The sequence below is a fragment of the Cydia strobilella genome, chromosome 6 (genome assembly GCF_947568885.1).
Source record: "Cydia strobilella chromosome 6, ilCydStro3.1, whole genome shotgun sequence".
NCBI classification, from domain to species: Eukaryota; Metazoa; Arthropoda; class Insecta; order Lepidoptera; family Tortricidae; genus Cydia; species Cydia strobilella.
The window spans coordinates 18,026,448-18,044,728 of NC_086046.1; the positions used below are offsets into that span (position 1 = coordinate 18,026,448).

The 18,281-nt window shown below is 35.9% G+C and overlaps 1 protein-coding gene across 1 annotated transcript; it reads right to left on the reverse strand.

Moving 5' to 3' along the window:
• Positions 1-236: 236 nt before the first annotated feature.
• Positions 237-18,254, reverse strand: LOC134742177 (protein white). Its single transcript, XM_063675158.1, has 13 exons — positions 17,957-18,254; positions 12,307-12,529; positions 11,591-11,829; positions 11,345-11,416; positions 10,846-11,025; positions 10,391-10,548; positions 9,803-9,983; positions 8,865-9,038; positions 7,443-7,574; positions 5,605-5,833; positions 2,810-2,915; positions 2,087-2,258; positions 237-1,102 (listed from the first exon to the last, which is right to left on the reverse strand). Exons 1-13 carry the CDS (start codon positions 18,038-18,040, stop codon positions 1,001-1,003), a joined length of 2,052 nt encoding a protein of 683 aa, XP_063531228.1. The 5' UTR covers positions 18,041-18,254; the 3' UTR covers positions 237-1,000.
• Between the last annotated feature and the right edge of the window lie 27 nt (positions 18,255-18,281).

Genomic DNA, 18,281 nt, shown 5'->3' on the forward strand with positions numbered 1-18,281 from the left:
TTTGTCGATTCTTGTTACAAATTAATGCTAATTACTCTAATTAGACTAGAACAAGTCAATAAGAAAATATAAGTACTTTATGAAAAAGTTTATTACAAGCATTATAATATATATTACACACTCTTTTCTTATATAAATAGTTATTACACACTCTTTTCTTATATAAATAGTTATTACACACTCTTTTCTTAATGAGGATGCATACCTGCATTCCTGCACAAATGAAAACAATTTCCAAATCTTACGCATTATACTAAGTCTTTCAAAATTTATTAAAAAAATACTGGTGTACAAAATTTTAAACAAAAAAAATCTACTTTATACAGCTTTAGTAAATATTAATTTATTTTGCTAACAATTATGCAATATACATTATATTATACTTTACCGACCTTATTATAACACATATACACGTTTGAAAAGGTATTAAATGTATAAAAAAACTCACAAAAATTTCCTTCTTATGATTGTGTATAGAAAATAAAGTTATGATATTTCAACACAAGTTCTTCCAAAGCATACGCACATGAATAGACCTACTTAAATAGTTTTAATTAATATGAACTGGAACATATATATTATAGTATTTATAGTCGATTAGCTATATTTTTATTCCGCAAGCTATTTTTAATTTTTATTTACTTATCAACAATTTATTCTTTCCCTTGCTTAGATATGTTTCAATGCGCGTAAGCGCCATTCTTGGTCTATGGTTTACTGTTTACTTAGATCTACTACTCCAAGCAATTTTATTTTAAATATTCCCGATATGACTCAACTTTTAAAATCTTCCCCTTATAATATAAAGTTAAATAAAATAAAATAAATAAATTAAATTATATTCCCTTTAAATAACATTATGTAATGTGTGTTCTTTATTTGTATTCTTTTTTCATTATGTGGTGCACAATAAAGAATATATTATTATTTCCACGGCTCTGACCTACCACATTATTTCATATCAACCAACAAAGCATACGGCTTCAATGTGATTGTGACTTCACTTTGTTCTCCTCGCTCGTATAAGTAGCGCGATGTAGGCGAGCAGGCGGAATCCGATGAACAAAAGCACCATGTTGACTACGTCGAAGGTGAAGTCGTTCTGGGGGAGAAACGAATACGAGAAACATGTTAAATATAAGTGTGCTACGAGATACGAGTTCCAATTTGTATATCGATAAACACAACCTACAATATCTCGGACATTTCTAAACATCTGATTTTTCCAATATCACGTAATGTCTCCTCGTTATCTTCTGAGTCATGGTTAAAGTGTAATTAATTGATATATTTATAGCAAATTTTAAAATCTTATGAAGTATGATTTAAAATTTTATGAAATAAATAATAACTATTTTTGGTTAATATGAAATATGAAGACACGATACACAACAGACACAATAACAACACAAAGGTTATAAAAAACACCACCTCTAAGTAGTAGAGTGCTACGAGATACGAGTTCCAATTTGTATATCGATAAACACAACCTACAATATCTCGGACATTTCTAAACATCCGATTTTTCAAATATCACGTAATGTCTCCTCGTTATCTTCTGAGTCATGGTTAAAGTGTAATTAATTGGTATATTCATAGCAAATGTTAAAATCTTATGAAATATGAAGACACGATACACAACAGACACAATAACAACACAAAGGTTATAAAAAAAACACCAGCTCTAAATAGTAGAGTGCTACGAGATACGAGTTCCAATTTGTATATCGATAAACACAACCTACAATACCTCGGACATTTCTAAACATCCGAATTTTCCAATATCACGTAATGTGTAATATATTTAATATCACGTAATGTCTCCTCGTTATCTTCTGAGTCATCGTTAAAGTGTAATTAATTGATATATTTATAGGTTTTAAAATCTTATGAAATATGAAGGCACGATACACAACAGACACAATAACAACACAAAGGTTCTGAAAAAAAACACCACCTCTGGAAACTGCGTCTCCAGCATGAGTTCTCTCGAAACCTTTTAGTTCCTGCAGAATACAAGCCAGCTACCCAGATCGACCAGTGGTATCTAAGTATACTTATGCTTCCCAGTAAACATCGGACCAACCTCTGAAAAGCTGAGCGTCTCCAGCACGACTTGGCCCGAAGCTGGACACGTGAAGTTCTCCCTCGTACACGCGATGGAGTCCACGCCGGCCCACTGGTTCACCAGCAGCGCCTCGTTGCCGTACCGGAACCAGGATAAGTAAGATATCCAGCCCAGGTATGGAGGCACTGACCTGTGGATGAAGGAACGATTAGAACCTAACTAATAATGGAAAGTCTACTTTTTTTCTTTTTGATGAGGTTTATTGTTCGGCTTTATTAACTGTAAGTTATGCATGAGTGGAAAACAATGATTGTGTATGATATTCATAGTTTATTCTTCCAGGTGTCCTGGTTTAAGCATGTTATGAAATCGTCATATGACCATCACGCCATCTTTAACTGGACTACCATGACGGCGATTTCAGCGTCCATAACCATAATCATAATTATTTATTTATTGAACCAATTTACACATCAATAATAAATAATTAATAAGAGTGATTTAATAACAGTGACATAATTATTACATTGTAATAACTAACTAAATGATTAAATAATAGTTGTCAATATTATAATGTATACTACAAAAATGGTGGAACGCTAACGGATACGCTAAAATTTCTGAATTATTTTTTCTTGCTCCCGTGACAATATCTCATTAATTTCAGACCAGTCAATACGTAGATCGCAAAGTTCCGTCACATCGCATAAACGAATTTTTTTAGTAACACTAATGACTTACCCTGAGTTGAGGAAGAACCCTCCAAACAGCATGAAGGGGATGATGATAGGAGGCCCCACGGAGGCAGCCATGCTTACGCTGCTACTCGCGCATGAGATCAGGTAACCTGCGCAAGAGTATGCTAATAAAGAACTAAGTTACATACAGTATGTCTCTAACCATGGGGCTTTAAATTCAGGGCTCGATTCTACTCGGTAAACTGAGCTTCTTTTTTATGGGACCAACCCTAAAATGCCGAAAATTATTTTGACTTTTCCATAGAAAACGTCGAAATCTGATCAGCCAAAATGTAAGAAAAAGCCAAGTTTTTCGCGATTTCGGGGTTAGTCCCATAATAAAAGTAGCTTAGTTTAGCGAGTAGAATCGAGCCCTGAATTTAAAGCCCCATGGTCAGAAACACCCTGTATAAACTTAGAATAATCAAGTTGCCAGAAATGTTTTATCTGATTAATGTGAAAATTTTGCTGATCGAAAAGAAATCCCCACTATCACCAATATTAATTATAAGTTAAAAGGTCCCAATATCAATAAAAGCAAAAGCCAAAACTGCTCTACTGAACCGAATGTTCCCTTATTTAATAAATAAATAAAAAATGTCACAAGAGGCAATTAAGTTATTGCTTAAAAACAACACCTGTGAACCTTTGCCTACTTTAGAGACCATCAAGTTATGTAAATGTTATTGATGCATTAAAATCCAAATTCTTGTCTTAGCTAGTTCCGTCAGAATCTGAGGCGACATTGCATTCGTCCGTGGAAAGTCAAGAATAAGGGCGAGCCGCCGATATTAAGTATCAAGTTATTTGAGCTCTTTTGCGGTTTATAGAAATTCGCATCACAGTTGCATGTCAACTATGTCAAGCAATCATCATAATTAATAACAGTGCTATAGAAAATTAGGCCTTATTTTTAAGAGATTTATGACAATTATTTTCAATACCGATAATACTGTTAACTTTGTTAAGCGGAGACCTATTGTGATGAATGACAGATGTATTGTGAAGTAATTTATAGAGCGAGACAAAGATGTAGATCCTGGTGTATCAACTTTCATATGGGAATCTATGATAGGTATGTCGCGTAATTATGTATATCTACACTTTTTTTTATTCTCTTATCTTAAATAAATTAAATAATCATCAATCTGAATCTCACACAAAAAAAATACATCTATCTGCAATACCTAAGTAAAATATTTAGAATAACATCTAATTACATATTTTTCATTTCTCATGCTCTGAAAGAGGGTCATTGTTGTTCTAAAAGGTGTGCAGAAAATGATACGTGTCTGCACTAGAGCATTTTACGTTCGAAGTACGATTTTTTTATATTTTTTTACGATAAGCAATTGAAATTTGAGTTTAAATGGATTTGTTGTACAATTTCCATTCTGATATTTGACTCTCAATTCCATAAATAACGATACTTTTGCCTGAATTTTTAATGGAAAGTACCGGCTCAAGAAATAGTATAAAAATGTATACTTAGTCATGTTTTAAAAAAAACACATGCATTTTACTTTCCTCGTATTCGAAATGAAAAGTAGAGTGTTTTCAGCCTCGGACTATTTGAGTGCCTTTCATCCCTTGGTTAACAATCTACTATTGTACCATTTATGACTATTTTTTCCATTAAACGGGTTTAATGAGTTCTGTCTATTACTTAGCGGAACTAGATACTCATTACAATTATAATTTAATGCGTTTACCTATCATTATAAGTAATAAAGCTGTTTCACTGCATTGTTTGAGTAGTTAAAAATCTATTAGAATAAGACTCATCCCCAGCAACATTGCACCATCATTTCATTTATCTTTTTGACGCCAGTTGTAGTTATAGTCACGTTAAAGTTCTTTTCCCCTCACTAGCTCGGAAAGCCGTCTATTATCCTTTAAAACAAGCGGGAAAAAACGCATTTTATCCACTAGTGGGGAAAGTAATTTGACCTTGGATGGAGCGTGTTTAAGTAGCTTGACAGATAACAAAACGTAAAACGCTCATGATAATGGTTCGTTCGATATTAATTATCATTAAATAAATGGTTTGAGAATATAATAAAAAATACCAAATTTAGCTTTATTTAATAATTTTAAGTCATAAACCTTAAAATTCCATAAGAAACGTTACATTTTTTGTAATGATGTTAAATATAATTCTGAACGCACAAGTTGAGTCGATGCAATTTCAAAACGCATCGTTGACATTCCATACGTCAGAACAGAAATGTTAACATTGTCAACAAAATTTTTACTGTTCTTTTCACCGATTCACGTAAAAATCAGAATTTCTAGTGTTTTCTGTTATAATATCGTAAAAAAATTAGTGATTCCAGTGATGAAGATGATCTAACGCCTGTGGATGTTGCACTTTCCTCGCTATAGTGAGGGGAAAAGTTTTGTGTTACACACGGGTGCAAATGTATTTTACTTCTCGTGTGTTGAAACACTCGCTACGCTCAGGATTATATTTTAGAACCACTCGCTTCGCTCGTGGTTCAACTATAGAATCCTTTCCCTTGCTCATGTTTCAATTCCACACTCGCGGGTAAAATACAACTTTGCACCCTTGTATAACAAATAACTATTATGATTATGACATTAGAAAACTTTTTTTAGGCACAAATAATGGAAGCCCAAACCCGATAAATAACCTTTCCGGCCCTGGGTTGAACTAGATAAGTGATTGTACTCATTGTAGTGAACACCACCGATATGTTGGCGAATACTGGTGTTTCTACGAGTTTTCAATTGAAAATACTCTGTACGAATAGACGAGTCCAAATCTAAAACGCTTACCAAACGAAGTAGCAACATTCGTAATGAGCGCCGCTAATCCTGACGCTATAAAGAAGCGCTCTGGCGCCGGATTGAGCCCGATCATGTAATACGCGATGGTGGTGAACACCAACGGAATCGTGGCGAACACTGGTGCTTCGGCCAGGGTCTTCGATAGGAAGTAGACGTCGGCGCGGTACATGCCGTTGTGATGCTCGCGGATGAAGATGGGCAGCTCGGAGCAGAATACCTGGTGGAGGATTGGTGTGAGAATAGGTACATATTTCAGTTGCTTATACAGTTTGTAAGTTCAATACGGACGAATATTTAAACGGTGGTTAGCATGGAACCTAATACGTATATTGAGATAGATTTTGCTAAGAAATACAATGAAAATTTTAACCATACAAAATAGTTCGGCCCGCAATGTACACAGAAGTTACGGGATACGAGCTTTTTTTAAGTAGCTGTCAACGCTAGTTCGTATCTCGTAATGTCATCATCATCATCATCATCATGTCAGCCGATAGACGTCCACTGCTGGACATAGGCCTCCCCCAAGGCTCGCCACTCCGACCGATCCTGTGCCGCTCGCAACCACCGAATTCCCGCGACCTTCACCAGGTCGTCGCTCCATCTCGTTGGAGGCCTACCGGCAGTTCGTCTTCCGGTACGCGGACGCCACTCCAGAACCTTCCGGCCCCACCGGCCATCAGTTCTGCGAGCAATGTGCCCCGCCCACTGCCACTTAAGGTTTGCAATTCTGCGAGCTATGTCGGTAACCCTAGTTCTACTGCGGATATCATCATTTCTGACTCGTAATGTCATGTCATCTTATGTCTCTTATGTTTGCAGTACATTGCTGTTCAGTAAATTAAAAAATAATAATTACGGGGTCATAATTAAGTGTAACTTAAAAAAACCTCTTAATTAATGATTACACGGATAAATTCTATGTCTGGTTTAATTTATTGCCCGTATTGGATTTACACACTGTATTAAAACTCGCTTTAATGGTCATTTGGCCTCGAAAATTACTTATGACACAAAAACAACAGTTTTGAATGATTCACGGTTAGTTTCACTAGACTAATATCGACCGGGATTAAGAAGATTAGATGTATTTATCATACAGGAGCGAGGCATTGGAAATGAACGGCTACATTTGCATCTCCACATGTTTCTTATATTTTGCATAAATCTATACTTTTATAATCAGGCTAATCTTTTCGCATCTCGCATAAATAACTATAAATTATGTAGCGATATCCTATGTGCAGTAACAGTGTGTGTATCAAAAATGCTAATTTTATTTTGTGCAAAATATACATATCCCATCAAATAAAAAACGAGTTCGATAAACTATACTAAATATAAACTTTTCTATGTAGATCATCACTGCGACGTCATGATAAAACCTGTCAACTCAACCGAACATGTGACGTAAAAGCCTTGCTAACGATTAGGCAGTACTTAATGACAACAATTAAACTAGGAGAATTTTAATTGCAGTGAGCTTTAAGTGGTTATTTAGGTAATCAATTTATAAAGTAAATAGAATTTGAGAAATTAACTGACGTTCAAGTCATATTTCAGGTAAATCTATCTTATTTATTTAGGGTACATAGGTAAGTAATTGTAGTTGCTGCAATGAATGTTAAATAACAAACGAAACCGTCAAAGCAGTCTAGCCGAGAATGGGCCAAAGGTTGGTAATTGGTGGTAGCGCCATCTGTGAGAGAATCAAATTTTCTTGATTTCCGAGGCACGCTTTTTCCTTAGACTGAATATATTCATCTATACGGGGTTATGTAGGTCTTTGCCATAACGATGACAAGAAAACTGATTACATTACTTACATTGATGACAGCAAAGATGTTCTGGAAGGTCATGTTGGTGAGGAACATAAAGATGGCTCCATTGATGTTCATGACACCATCCTGGTCCAAATGTTGGCCGAAGTAGATCACCCCGATCAATATGGACACCATCTGTATAATATCTTACTTGTCAGTATCACTAAATAAAAGTAATATGCTTTTAAAGAGTAGCTAGTGTTAGAAAAATTGCAATGTTTTTAATAATTACAAAAACCGGCCAAGTGCGAGCCGGACTCGCGCACGAAGGGTTCCGTTTCCGTACCATTATCTATAAAAACGGCAAAAAAATCACGTTTGTTGCATGGGATCCCCCCTTAAATATTTATTTTATTGTTTTTAGTATTTGTTGTTATAATAGCGGCAACAAAAATACATTATCTGTCAAAATTTCTACTGTCTATAGCTATCACAGTTCATGAGATACAGCCTGGTGACAGACAGACAGACAGCGAAGTCTTAGTAATAGGGTCCCGTTTTTATCCTTTGGGTAAGGAACCCTAACAAAGAATATTTAAAAGAAGAAACACTAATTGATTTTGAACTAAGTAAGTACTTAATAAATAAACAATCCAAGAAGCGTTAGAAGATGTTAAGAGGCCGGTGTCGATTTTAGTCGCAAAAATGTAAAATTGATAGATTTAGTCGGTGAAATTGTACACCTTTTGTTACCTAATTGAAATAACAAGTACTGGTTTCTATTAGCGCATCTTCTTATCTTACCTTTTATCAGATCAATTTGTTGAAAACAGACTCACTAAATTAGTAATGTTTGCTTTTCTGATGGACGTTTAGGTAAACGCGCGTAAAGCACTGATTTTGTCGCTCTTATTTGTAAATTTCGTAATGTTTGGACGGCTAAACATGGTAATTTTGTATTACACATATCCTGTACTTGACATTTATCAGACTACATTTTTATTATTATGACTTTGAAGTAGTGTAAATGAAAGTTAGACGAAATCAATTTTCTCCAGAAATTACTTCAAAACAAGTGACAATTTCTCTGAAAATCGACTTAATTTCAACGTACTTTTGATACGTAAACAATCTACAACATTTGTTGAAACTACTCTTATACATCAATTTGTATAATTTACCACCATAAATTTTGATGAATTTTTAAAATCTGCCCCTTCTTTTCATATATTACCGGTGACGCACGCTTGCGACCTCATTATTAAAAGGCAAGATGAGAAGACGTGCTAATAGTAACCAATACTTTTTATTTAGATATTACGTAACAAAACGTGTATAATTTCAACGACTAAATCTATCAATTTAAAATTTTTGCTCCAAAATCGACTACGGCCTCTTAACTTAGAGAGGACATGTTCAAACTATAAAATGTTCGTTATTCATATACTACAATCATCAAAAAATTGTAAAGGTGAAAATACTTACAATAGTCTGTAGAAACCGCACTTTGATAAGCATGGGTTCTTTAGTAACTGAAAGCCAGGATCGCCAAAGAACAGCCCGGAACTGCGCCCACCATGATACTTTATATGGAGAGCGGCGCGAGCGCAGACTTGGGGTCGACCATGCTGAGTCCGTCCAGCCGGAGGAAATCTTGCGCTGTTTTGGTGGATTTGTTTGTACACACACTAGTTATAATAATAGTATTTTATACAATCGTTATATAATAGAGAGCTTTTCAGTCGAGTACCGTGTTTAGGCCACGAAGCTTGCTCAGTGGCCTAATGAAGGCACGAGGTTGAAAACTCGATTATATCACTATTGTATACAATACTTTTTTACGAGTCACCTAAAATAATACTTTTTTCTACTATAAAACCTAAATAATTGCAGAAAATTAGGTAAGTGTCTCAGTAGTACAAAAAAGACATAAACGCGTGCATAATATAGAAAAGGTATTACTCATGAAATAGTCGCGCGTTGGTGTATTTGCCACTGGACTGCGGCGCCACGTGACTGGTCAAATTCATTATAGTTGACTAAACCATTTCGAAATGAATATTATAGCCCATTCATGAAAAGTACCAAATTACAGTTTGCTATACGAAATCTTAATTCAACCATTACAGCCGACGAGCAGAAAAACACTGAGATCATTCTCCTTAGCCGTTGAGTATGATAGATGTTTGGTGAAATAAGACTTGTTTTACGAGACAGGCTTTTTAAATTGATTATTTTGTTTAGCCAATTATATATATTAGCACTCGTACTGATTAAGGGAACCTTTACCGTCAAAATAAGTTACTCAAAAAAGCTTACGCCAGCTTAAAGTTTGAACGTGACAAAATTATGGAAGGCTAAGAGCCAATTTGAACAGTTTAAAAATATTTAAGCACACATTTGTTGGGATAGAGGTAACTCACCCGGTGCAACAATGCATTTTCAGCCTCGGCAGCTATTTGGCACCCTAGTTCAGACTTGGCGAACGCCGTGCATACTGTATCCACAGTGTGGCGGGTCGCCTCTTCCCTGCCTGGTACTCCGGCCAGGATTTGTATGAAGTGGTCCGCGGGGTTGTAATTGGCTGGACACGCCGCTCCTAATCTGGTGGGAGGGAAACCATGGTTATCTTCCGACGTTATTTCTTCACCATAAATTAAAGTTAAAATTTAATTTACCATAAGGCTAGTAACAAAAGACTAAGGCAAGAAATTCTTAATCTAACAGGGAGCCTAGCTAAGTCACAATCGTTTATGGAATACGCATGTTCTCTTCCGACGTTATTTCTCAACCATAAATTAAAGTTAAAATTTCATTTACCATAAGACTAGTATCTAATAAAAGACCAAGTCTAGAAATTCTTAATCTAACAGGGAGCCTAGCTAAGTGACAAAAATTTAGAGAATACGCATGTTCTTATGTGTCTCCCGATATTTTTTTACGATTTGTATTTGTCGATAAACGATTGGCGCCATGGCTACGGCCCCAGGGGCCAATCACACAATACTTACTCCTTAAAGAAGTCCGTGGCCTGGTCAGGCGAGCCGAGGAACGCAACGCGTCCATCCGCCATGATGAGCAACTTATCGAACATGGCGTATAGCTCCGAAGACGGTTGGTGGATTGTGCACACCACTGTCTTACCCTTCTGCGCCAGTCCCTTCAACACCTTGACGAAGAAAACAGTGATTTTGAATTCAAATTATGTATTCATTAATGTTACCTATTTTAGCAACGATTAATAGAAAAGAGCGATTCTCAATTCATTATCGATATCAAAGACCCACGTCAACATTTGCTGGATATCATTGAAACTAATTTGATTTGCAAATATCATGCAGATCACGCTGGCAAAGACGAGCCGTTAAACCTAATTCCCCCAATATGATTTCAAGCTACGTTGTCTCCTGATAAAATTTTGTTGAAGTTGGCTATAAAGGAAGATTTGAATGAAAGAACAACAAACCTGGATGACATTCTGAGCCATGAATGAATCAAGGCCGGAGGTGGGTTCATCGCAGAACATTAGCGGCGGATCCGTAAGAACCTCGCTGGCGAAGGACAGACGTTTCATCTCGCCACCTGATATGCCCTTTAAGCGTCCTGGTATGCCGATTACGGTGTTCTGGCACTTTGATAAGGCTAGCTGCAAAGGAAACAATACTTGTAGGATGGGATTACGTTTTTGTTTAGCGTGTTATTCTAGGCGAATCAATTAATTAATTAAACAATTTAACAGTAGGTATTTACTTAATAAGCTATTGCATTCGGCAGGTTTATTAAATAGGAAATCCTAAAATATTATCTCCGTACCTATAGATGCGATGATTTTATGTGTTTATTATATTTTAATCAATAAATCTCCATTAAATTAAAACCAAAGAAAGCTCCAGAAACAATAAGATAAAGTTAGGTACTGTTTTGGAAGACGGTGTAGTGGGGTTTTGAAGACTGTCATTCCTTACCTCTTGAATGACTTCTCCCACTCTGCGCATCCGTTGTGCGTATGGTATGTGACGATCCATTCGTACTAAAGCCTGTTGAAAGAAATCAAATTACAACCACATTGAATCATCTCAATACAAAATAATTTAAATACATTTTTTTCTCATTGTCGTCATTTCTTGACTTTTTTCAAATTAAACGCAACATTTACCATGACCTCTATTGGAATGTCGGAATATAATATACTTAGGACTAATAAATCTTACCTGAAACACTAGATGCTCTCTAACAGTCAGCGTGCCAATAAACAAATCCTGTTGCTGCACATATGCCGACAACGCCGTCAGCGCTTCTGGGGTCGCTAGCTGACCATTTAGAGCTCGTGTACCACTGGATACCACTCCGCCATTGGTACGAAAGGTCAGTGTGTTCAGGAGAGTGGTTTTGCCGGCGCCCGAGGAACCCATGAGGGCGAGGAGTTCGCCGGGGTACGCGGCGCCGTTTACTAAGAACAGTTGACAATTTTGGATTTTATATCAAAAGTAATCTTAAAGAAGTAGAAGTGATTTATTTATCATAGAGAATTTATGAATAAAAATAAATAAATAAAATAGAGCCTCGTAAATAAAAGTAGGTATCGTTAATCAATAAAAAGTATAAGATTGTATGTTATTACGCTTTGCGAGAATTTAAAAAAACGTAGCCCGCACAGAGTTACTATATATCAATGCGTTATTTATTATTATAGGATACGCTTGGGCTTACATTTAGTGCGGTAAAAATGGTAAAATCCAGTAATTCACTTGTCATGCGTGTCTTCTAATTTATAGTGATAATGAGAGAGAAAGATATAAATCAATTAAGATTCGATCACCCCACGAGATAACGAAATTAGCTTGAGATAGCTAGATCACATTGGCGTATCGGACAAAAAAAAAAGGTAAATTCTAAGTGTTATATTTGGTAGAAGATAGACACCAACCATTTTTCAACAACTGTTTCCTCTGCTGGAACATGCGATCATTGGACCCCTTCCAGAAGTTCCAGAACCTTCTGCTCCTGGACCTGTTTTCTGTGGCGAAGGCGTTGATGTCCGCCCAGGTGTACGTGACCTTTTCCACGCCGCCGATGGCCCCATAGTTGCGCTGTGGGATGGTGAGAGACACCTCTCCTTCGGTCACAAGGGGTTCCGGAGTATTGGAGTCCTGGTTAGGGAAAAAGGAACAGTTATACTTTTTTTATACTTTCAAGCACTGTGAGTTTACCGGATCGCAATACCTAATGGGGGGTTTAAGAGGATAGTGAGGATAGACGTGAGAGTGGACATTAAAATTAAAGAATAGTTATTTGTGCAACAAGAGAGGAAAGTTGGTTTTTCTTGCGAGTGTTTATTTTCTCTCAAAAACACGAGATGTAAAATAACTTTGCTCTCGTGTTGCACACTTAATTTTTTACCTCAGTAGTGAGAACATATTAAAGGTTAAAATGTATTTCGAATTACACAGAATAAACAGAAAAAAAAGTATTATAATATGTACGATACGATAAGATACGATACGATACGATACGATACGATACCGGACCGGACCGGACCGGACCGGACCGTACCGTACCATACCATAAAAAAAAATATAATAAAAGTATGAAGTTCATGGCCTTCACTAAATTAAAAAGCTACATTGTTTCACTCCCTGGAGTGAGGAAAGTCGCACTTTCCTCACTCCAGGGAGTGACGAAAGTATGCTTGTTCGAGCTGCTGAGGTGAAAAATATATTTACACAATTTGATGTATTCTTCCTTCTAAAAATGTGTATGAAATATTGTTTCGCTCCTAGCTCTTTAAATAGTCAAAAAAATCGAAGAAAGTCAAACGATGGAGCATAGTTCTAGGTTATAAATATCAAAATGTGTATTTTTTTACTGAAATGGTATCCAGAGAGGAAAATTGGGACTATGTTTGAATGGAGAATCGGTCGTCCACTTTCTCCCTAATATTATGTATGTCAAGCCCGGCAAGCGATCGTCACATAACCTCTGTTTACACGTATCTTCACATAGCAGATAGCCAGGCTTAAGTCGACAGGACAGATCTACTCACTAATAGGACTACAAACGTTTTTTACAAACAGAGATTATAAAGGAATAGTGATAGTGACTCAGATCCAAATAAAATGAGTGCATTGCCATTCGTGCTAATTCTGAAAAATCCTTAATTAAATAAGATAAGTTATCTTCATAATTTACGTACATATACTTACCTACTTTAACTATACTCATGTACTTTTAAAGACGCGCCATGTTTTGATACAATACTTAATTAAATTAATAGTAATTGGAATTCTAAGTCACTTTCAATATTCTCAATAAAAAAAAAAATTAAAGCTGGTAAACAATTAGTGTCTGTAACTTTAGGTAGGTCCGTAACTATCCTGTAGGGGCGGATAGGAAGCAAGCGGGGTAGAGGAAAACCCAGACGCAGCTTTTTAAAACAAGTGAAAGAAAAAGTAGGGGTCGTGTCGTATCAAAAAGTCAAAGAGCTGGTGCAGGATAGGGAAAGCTGGAAGATACTCCACCGACATTTCAGTGAAAGAAAATAGAGTAGATAAATGCTGCTATTCAAGAGCATTATCTACATATAGTCGACAGTGTCGAATGAATCAGCCTGATTGTCTTCTCGAGTGTTAAATTGTCCGGTGAACAAGTAGCTTTCCCTCTTTTAAACATGAAAGAAATACCAAATTATGCACCACCGTGACTCAGAAAATTGCCTTATGAGCATTTTCCACGTTAACAAGCAGGGGGCTATCGCGAATTTGACACCGCAAGGGGCTTATTATTATCTTTTCACAAAAAGAGCTTATCTGCTATAGGTTAACTAACTAACATAACTGCTTAACTAACATAAGCCTTTTTTCCTGTCAATACATTTATACATACGTACGTTCAGTACAACTTTATACAGAACGTGGTTCAAGCGAAATTAGACTTTATGTCAAAATCGTAAGCATCTGCTGAGACGCAAAAAAGGTTTTCGCGGAATATCTCAACCCACCGCGGACAAAGAAACCAAAAAAGTATCAGTAATAAATGTAATACTGACTTATGTTTTAGCTTTCAGTAGTTACTTGTGGTCATCAGTAAAAACCCAGTAAAAACCATATACTTATCAATCACATTATGCTATAACCCATTTTAACATCTTTATTACTTTATTAGCGTTATTAACTTAACTGAGATGAGGAAAATGGTCTTAACTTATGTTATAACGTTTAATACCTCAAAGGCCTAAGATACCACCTTGTCAGTTTTACATACGTAAGTAGTGACCAAGGGACACAGCTATACTACAGATAGAGAGATCAATATCATTATCTCATTCTAACAAATAGCTTTGTCCCTACTTAGGTACGTAAGAATTACTTACAAGTGTATCTTAGGCCTAAAATCAATATTACATTTTCAAATCCTAAAAAAAACATGAACCAAATAAAAACAAATGAACAACACACAGCAAGCAAGAATCCAACAAGGAATCCACTTGTAACATTTAATAGGGTGTTAATTACCGGATGGGATTAGGACTGGTATCGGTTTCGGTTCCGGACCCGGTATCAGGTGGCACGTGATACCCGTATAGCTGTCTTACACCCGCCGCGGGGACTTTTGTCCCAAAAACTTACGGCCGAACTGGGCGTGCTATTATAAAAATAAGGATTACAAACTATAAAAATAGTTTTCTATTTTTATAGTTTGTTAATCCTTTGATGGTGGCTAACTAGCGTACGACCCGCCTGATGCTTAATAGTTCCCGTTAACCTATGGTTACCGGTATTCCCAAGGGTGTCACTTGAGCGTTGCTAATTCTAGAACCAATGAATCTGCATAACTCAATATCATATTTTTCTTCGTAAGTGTGTATTGTAGGATTTGTAGGTATACTCACACTTATAATTTTGTTTTGTGTAAGTATCTCAATTAAATACAATATATATAAGGCTGGTTGAAATTTGTAAAATAATCAACTTGATTTCAATATCAATGAGCGCGTCGTACTTGCACAAATAGATATACATGAGTTTACGATACACTTTTATATTAAACTAAACTATGAAATGGAAATGTAAATTTGGAATGTTAATTATGTAAGATATAAAGAAATGCATGAAATGAAATTTAAATTTTATTAAGAAATGAAACTGTAAATAATGTTTATTATTAAGGAATAAAGTGGCTATATTATTTTTGTTTTAAGTAATTATTACTTAGGCATTTGTAAGTGCCTAATTAAAGAAGCCTAGAACTTAAGGATAACGCTTCAATATAACCGGTAATAGTAAGTAGGTTTCCGCAACTATACGATTTAGGCTGCAACTATACCTAGCACTTAATTTGGGTTAGCAATAGGCATACCTAAGGCGCTTATTTATAAATAGGTATTGCTCTAAAGCTAATTAAGTTGTGTGTATATTGGGCTACTTTAGTCGTTACTATCTATTTGATGCTGAGTGTACTTACATTTCTCTATTTACATTATTGTCGCCGTCTTCACTTTCGATTTAGTAGGCCATTTCGCACTTATGTACAAATTTATGATAATTTGAATTTATTTTACCATCATTGGTCCGTGCATCACTGATAGATATTTTATTTGTATTGGTGCGTGCGGGACGCGCAGTGAGTTGTACTAAGCAGAAGTTTCCTAAGTTGCCAAATTTATATAGCAACCAACAAATCTCAGAAATTTAAATTTAGCAAACAATGAAAACATGTCTAGACCTACATAAACACAGGCTTTATTAGATATTCCTTTTATCTGTCTAATTAATATGTGATATAGTTACTCGCCTTTGCCTCCTGGGATCCCCTTTCTTCGAAGAAGTTTTATTCAAAATTCTGTTTCCTTATTCGAAAATCACTTACAACGTTTGCTTGATGCTCGATTAGCCTTCATTACGCAATAAGTATTATGAAATTTTGCCTGTTCGTCCCTAAATTAAATTACCTGCGTGCTTCGCTGGTGCCCCCTTTCGAAAAATCAAAATCTTCTGTCAGAGATAGACTGTACTCTAGAATCCGTCCTCAATATCCAGCTAGCGAAGAGATAGGGTCAGTGGTTATAATATAGCCTTTATACAAAAAGAAATTCTAATTATCACACATTCATGCCAGGATTTGAACTCACAACCGCTAGCTAAGCCAGCTTCATAGGCATGGGCATGTCCGGGGTCAACTACCATTACTATCTTACTTTAATTATTTTGTACTAGTTCTGCCCGCAACTTCGTCTGCGTGGAATGATGATGATAATTAATAAAAACTGTCCTACGTTTCCCCGAGCGTCAAACTATCTCCATAATTAATTTCATCTAAATCGGTTCAGCGGTTTAAGCTTGAAGAGGTGTAACAGACATGCAGAGTTACTTTCGCATTTATAATATTATTAGAGATTTGGGCTCTAGGTAGGTATAAGTAGATGGCTAAAATTTTCTTAATATTTTTCTTTTGATAAATTATCGTAGATATCTACGCACCAACTAAGATCAATAGCTAAGTAACGATGAGAAAATATCTATAGGTTTAAACAGGTACACGATTGAGACAAACTGACAGATGAGAAAATACGTAGTACCTACCTATTCTATATAATATACTTATGTATCAAACCCAAACAATGAATCTCATAGCTATCATAACAATAACGTACTTATATTTAACCCAATTACTAGATAGCTCGAGCCGATATCCTTAGGCCTATATCAATTCGATCAATTGCCCTATTCACTGCAATGGGTCATATCCTGCAAGATGCTAGTTGCAGCTAGGATAGTTACGTAGATACATAAATATCTCAAGAAAATTTATACTTTCGTGGACCGAAAATTGCCGCCGAAAAGTCTTAATTATTACGCATGTGCAAGTTTCCATTAAAAAAGACTAATTTTCATGGTACCTACATAACTTATATTTAAGCAGTGAAGTTAATAAACAAAAAGGTCACTAACTAGTCGCCCGTACCCGTAAAACATCGGAAACCTTCTCGAGACCCGACGGACCGGTGCATATCAAACGTGTTTGAAAATATTTTCTTCTAATTCGGCCAGTGTCTAACGATTGCTTCACTTCACTGTTGGAGGTTTCCGTGTTTTACAATTAAGTAGGTTGCGCCGACGGCCCGGAATAACATTAATTTAATTTATATTATATAGGAAGTTTTTTCAACCCTTGGTCATACATCTTGAGGTGAATATGTATGAATAATGTTAAATACAAACCCCGAAATAGCCAAATAAGCTGCAGCATGGAAAACTCCAAGAGCTAAGCGGCTAATATTTCTCACTGCCCTTTATTTTAAGGGGTTGGTCACCCTTATTTACAAATAAGAATTAGGTTTCAATGAGTAGATACTAACATATCTCTAAATATTCACTAAACACCTACTTTCACGCATACAATTCCAGAACTCCTGAAATAAGTGTTTTAAAGTTTATTTTTTAGTAGTAGCTAGGTACCTACATAAAGTGGGATTTCACTGATCTATCATACATGTTATATTGTCATAAATAAAAATAATACGATGATTTATAAAATATTTTCTTTTTTTTTTATTCAACTACTTAATTTTTCAAAGTTACCTGTGGCGAAGTGTTGTAAGTGACCCGCTGATGTTCAGCTGAAGATGAAATCAGGGGCTCATGCTCTTCAGCGCCGGCTGTCATTTTTACAAAAAAAAAGTTATAATCCAAATTTGTTATTAAAATCACTAAATGTTAATGTCACGAGCACTGCACAATATTTGTTTTGTTTTTAAGGTAGCGAGCGCGCGCGACCGACGGTGAGTCGAAATGATGGCGCGCGACCGTTGCCTAATCAACCAAGCGCCAAGCAATGTAACACCGGACACACAGCTTCGCTATTTGTTCCCCACGGCACTGACTACCTGATAATGATAACATTTGC

What these genes read in the sequence shown, in the direction of transcription:
- LOC134742177 (XM_063675158.1), bottom strand. Translation starts at nt 18,040, where the DNA reads ATGACAGCCGGCGCTGAAGAGCATGAGCCCCTGATTTCATCTTCAGCT. An exon ending in TGGCTCAGAATGTCATCCAG is followed by an intron (nt 10,549 to 10,845) that starts GTTTGTTGTTCT and finishes TTCTTCGTCAAG; the next exon opens with GTGTTGAAGGGACTGGCGCA. An exon ending in TGCGGTTTCTACAGACTATT is followed by an intron (nt 7,575 to 8,864) that starts GTAAGTATTTTC and finishes GATATTATACAG; the next exon opens with ATGGTGTCCATATTGATCGG.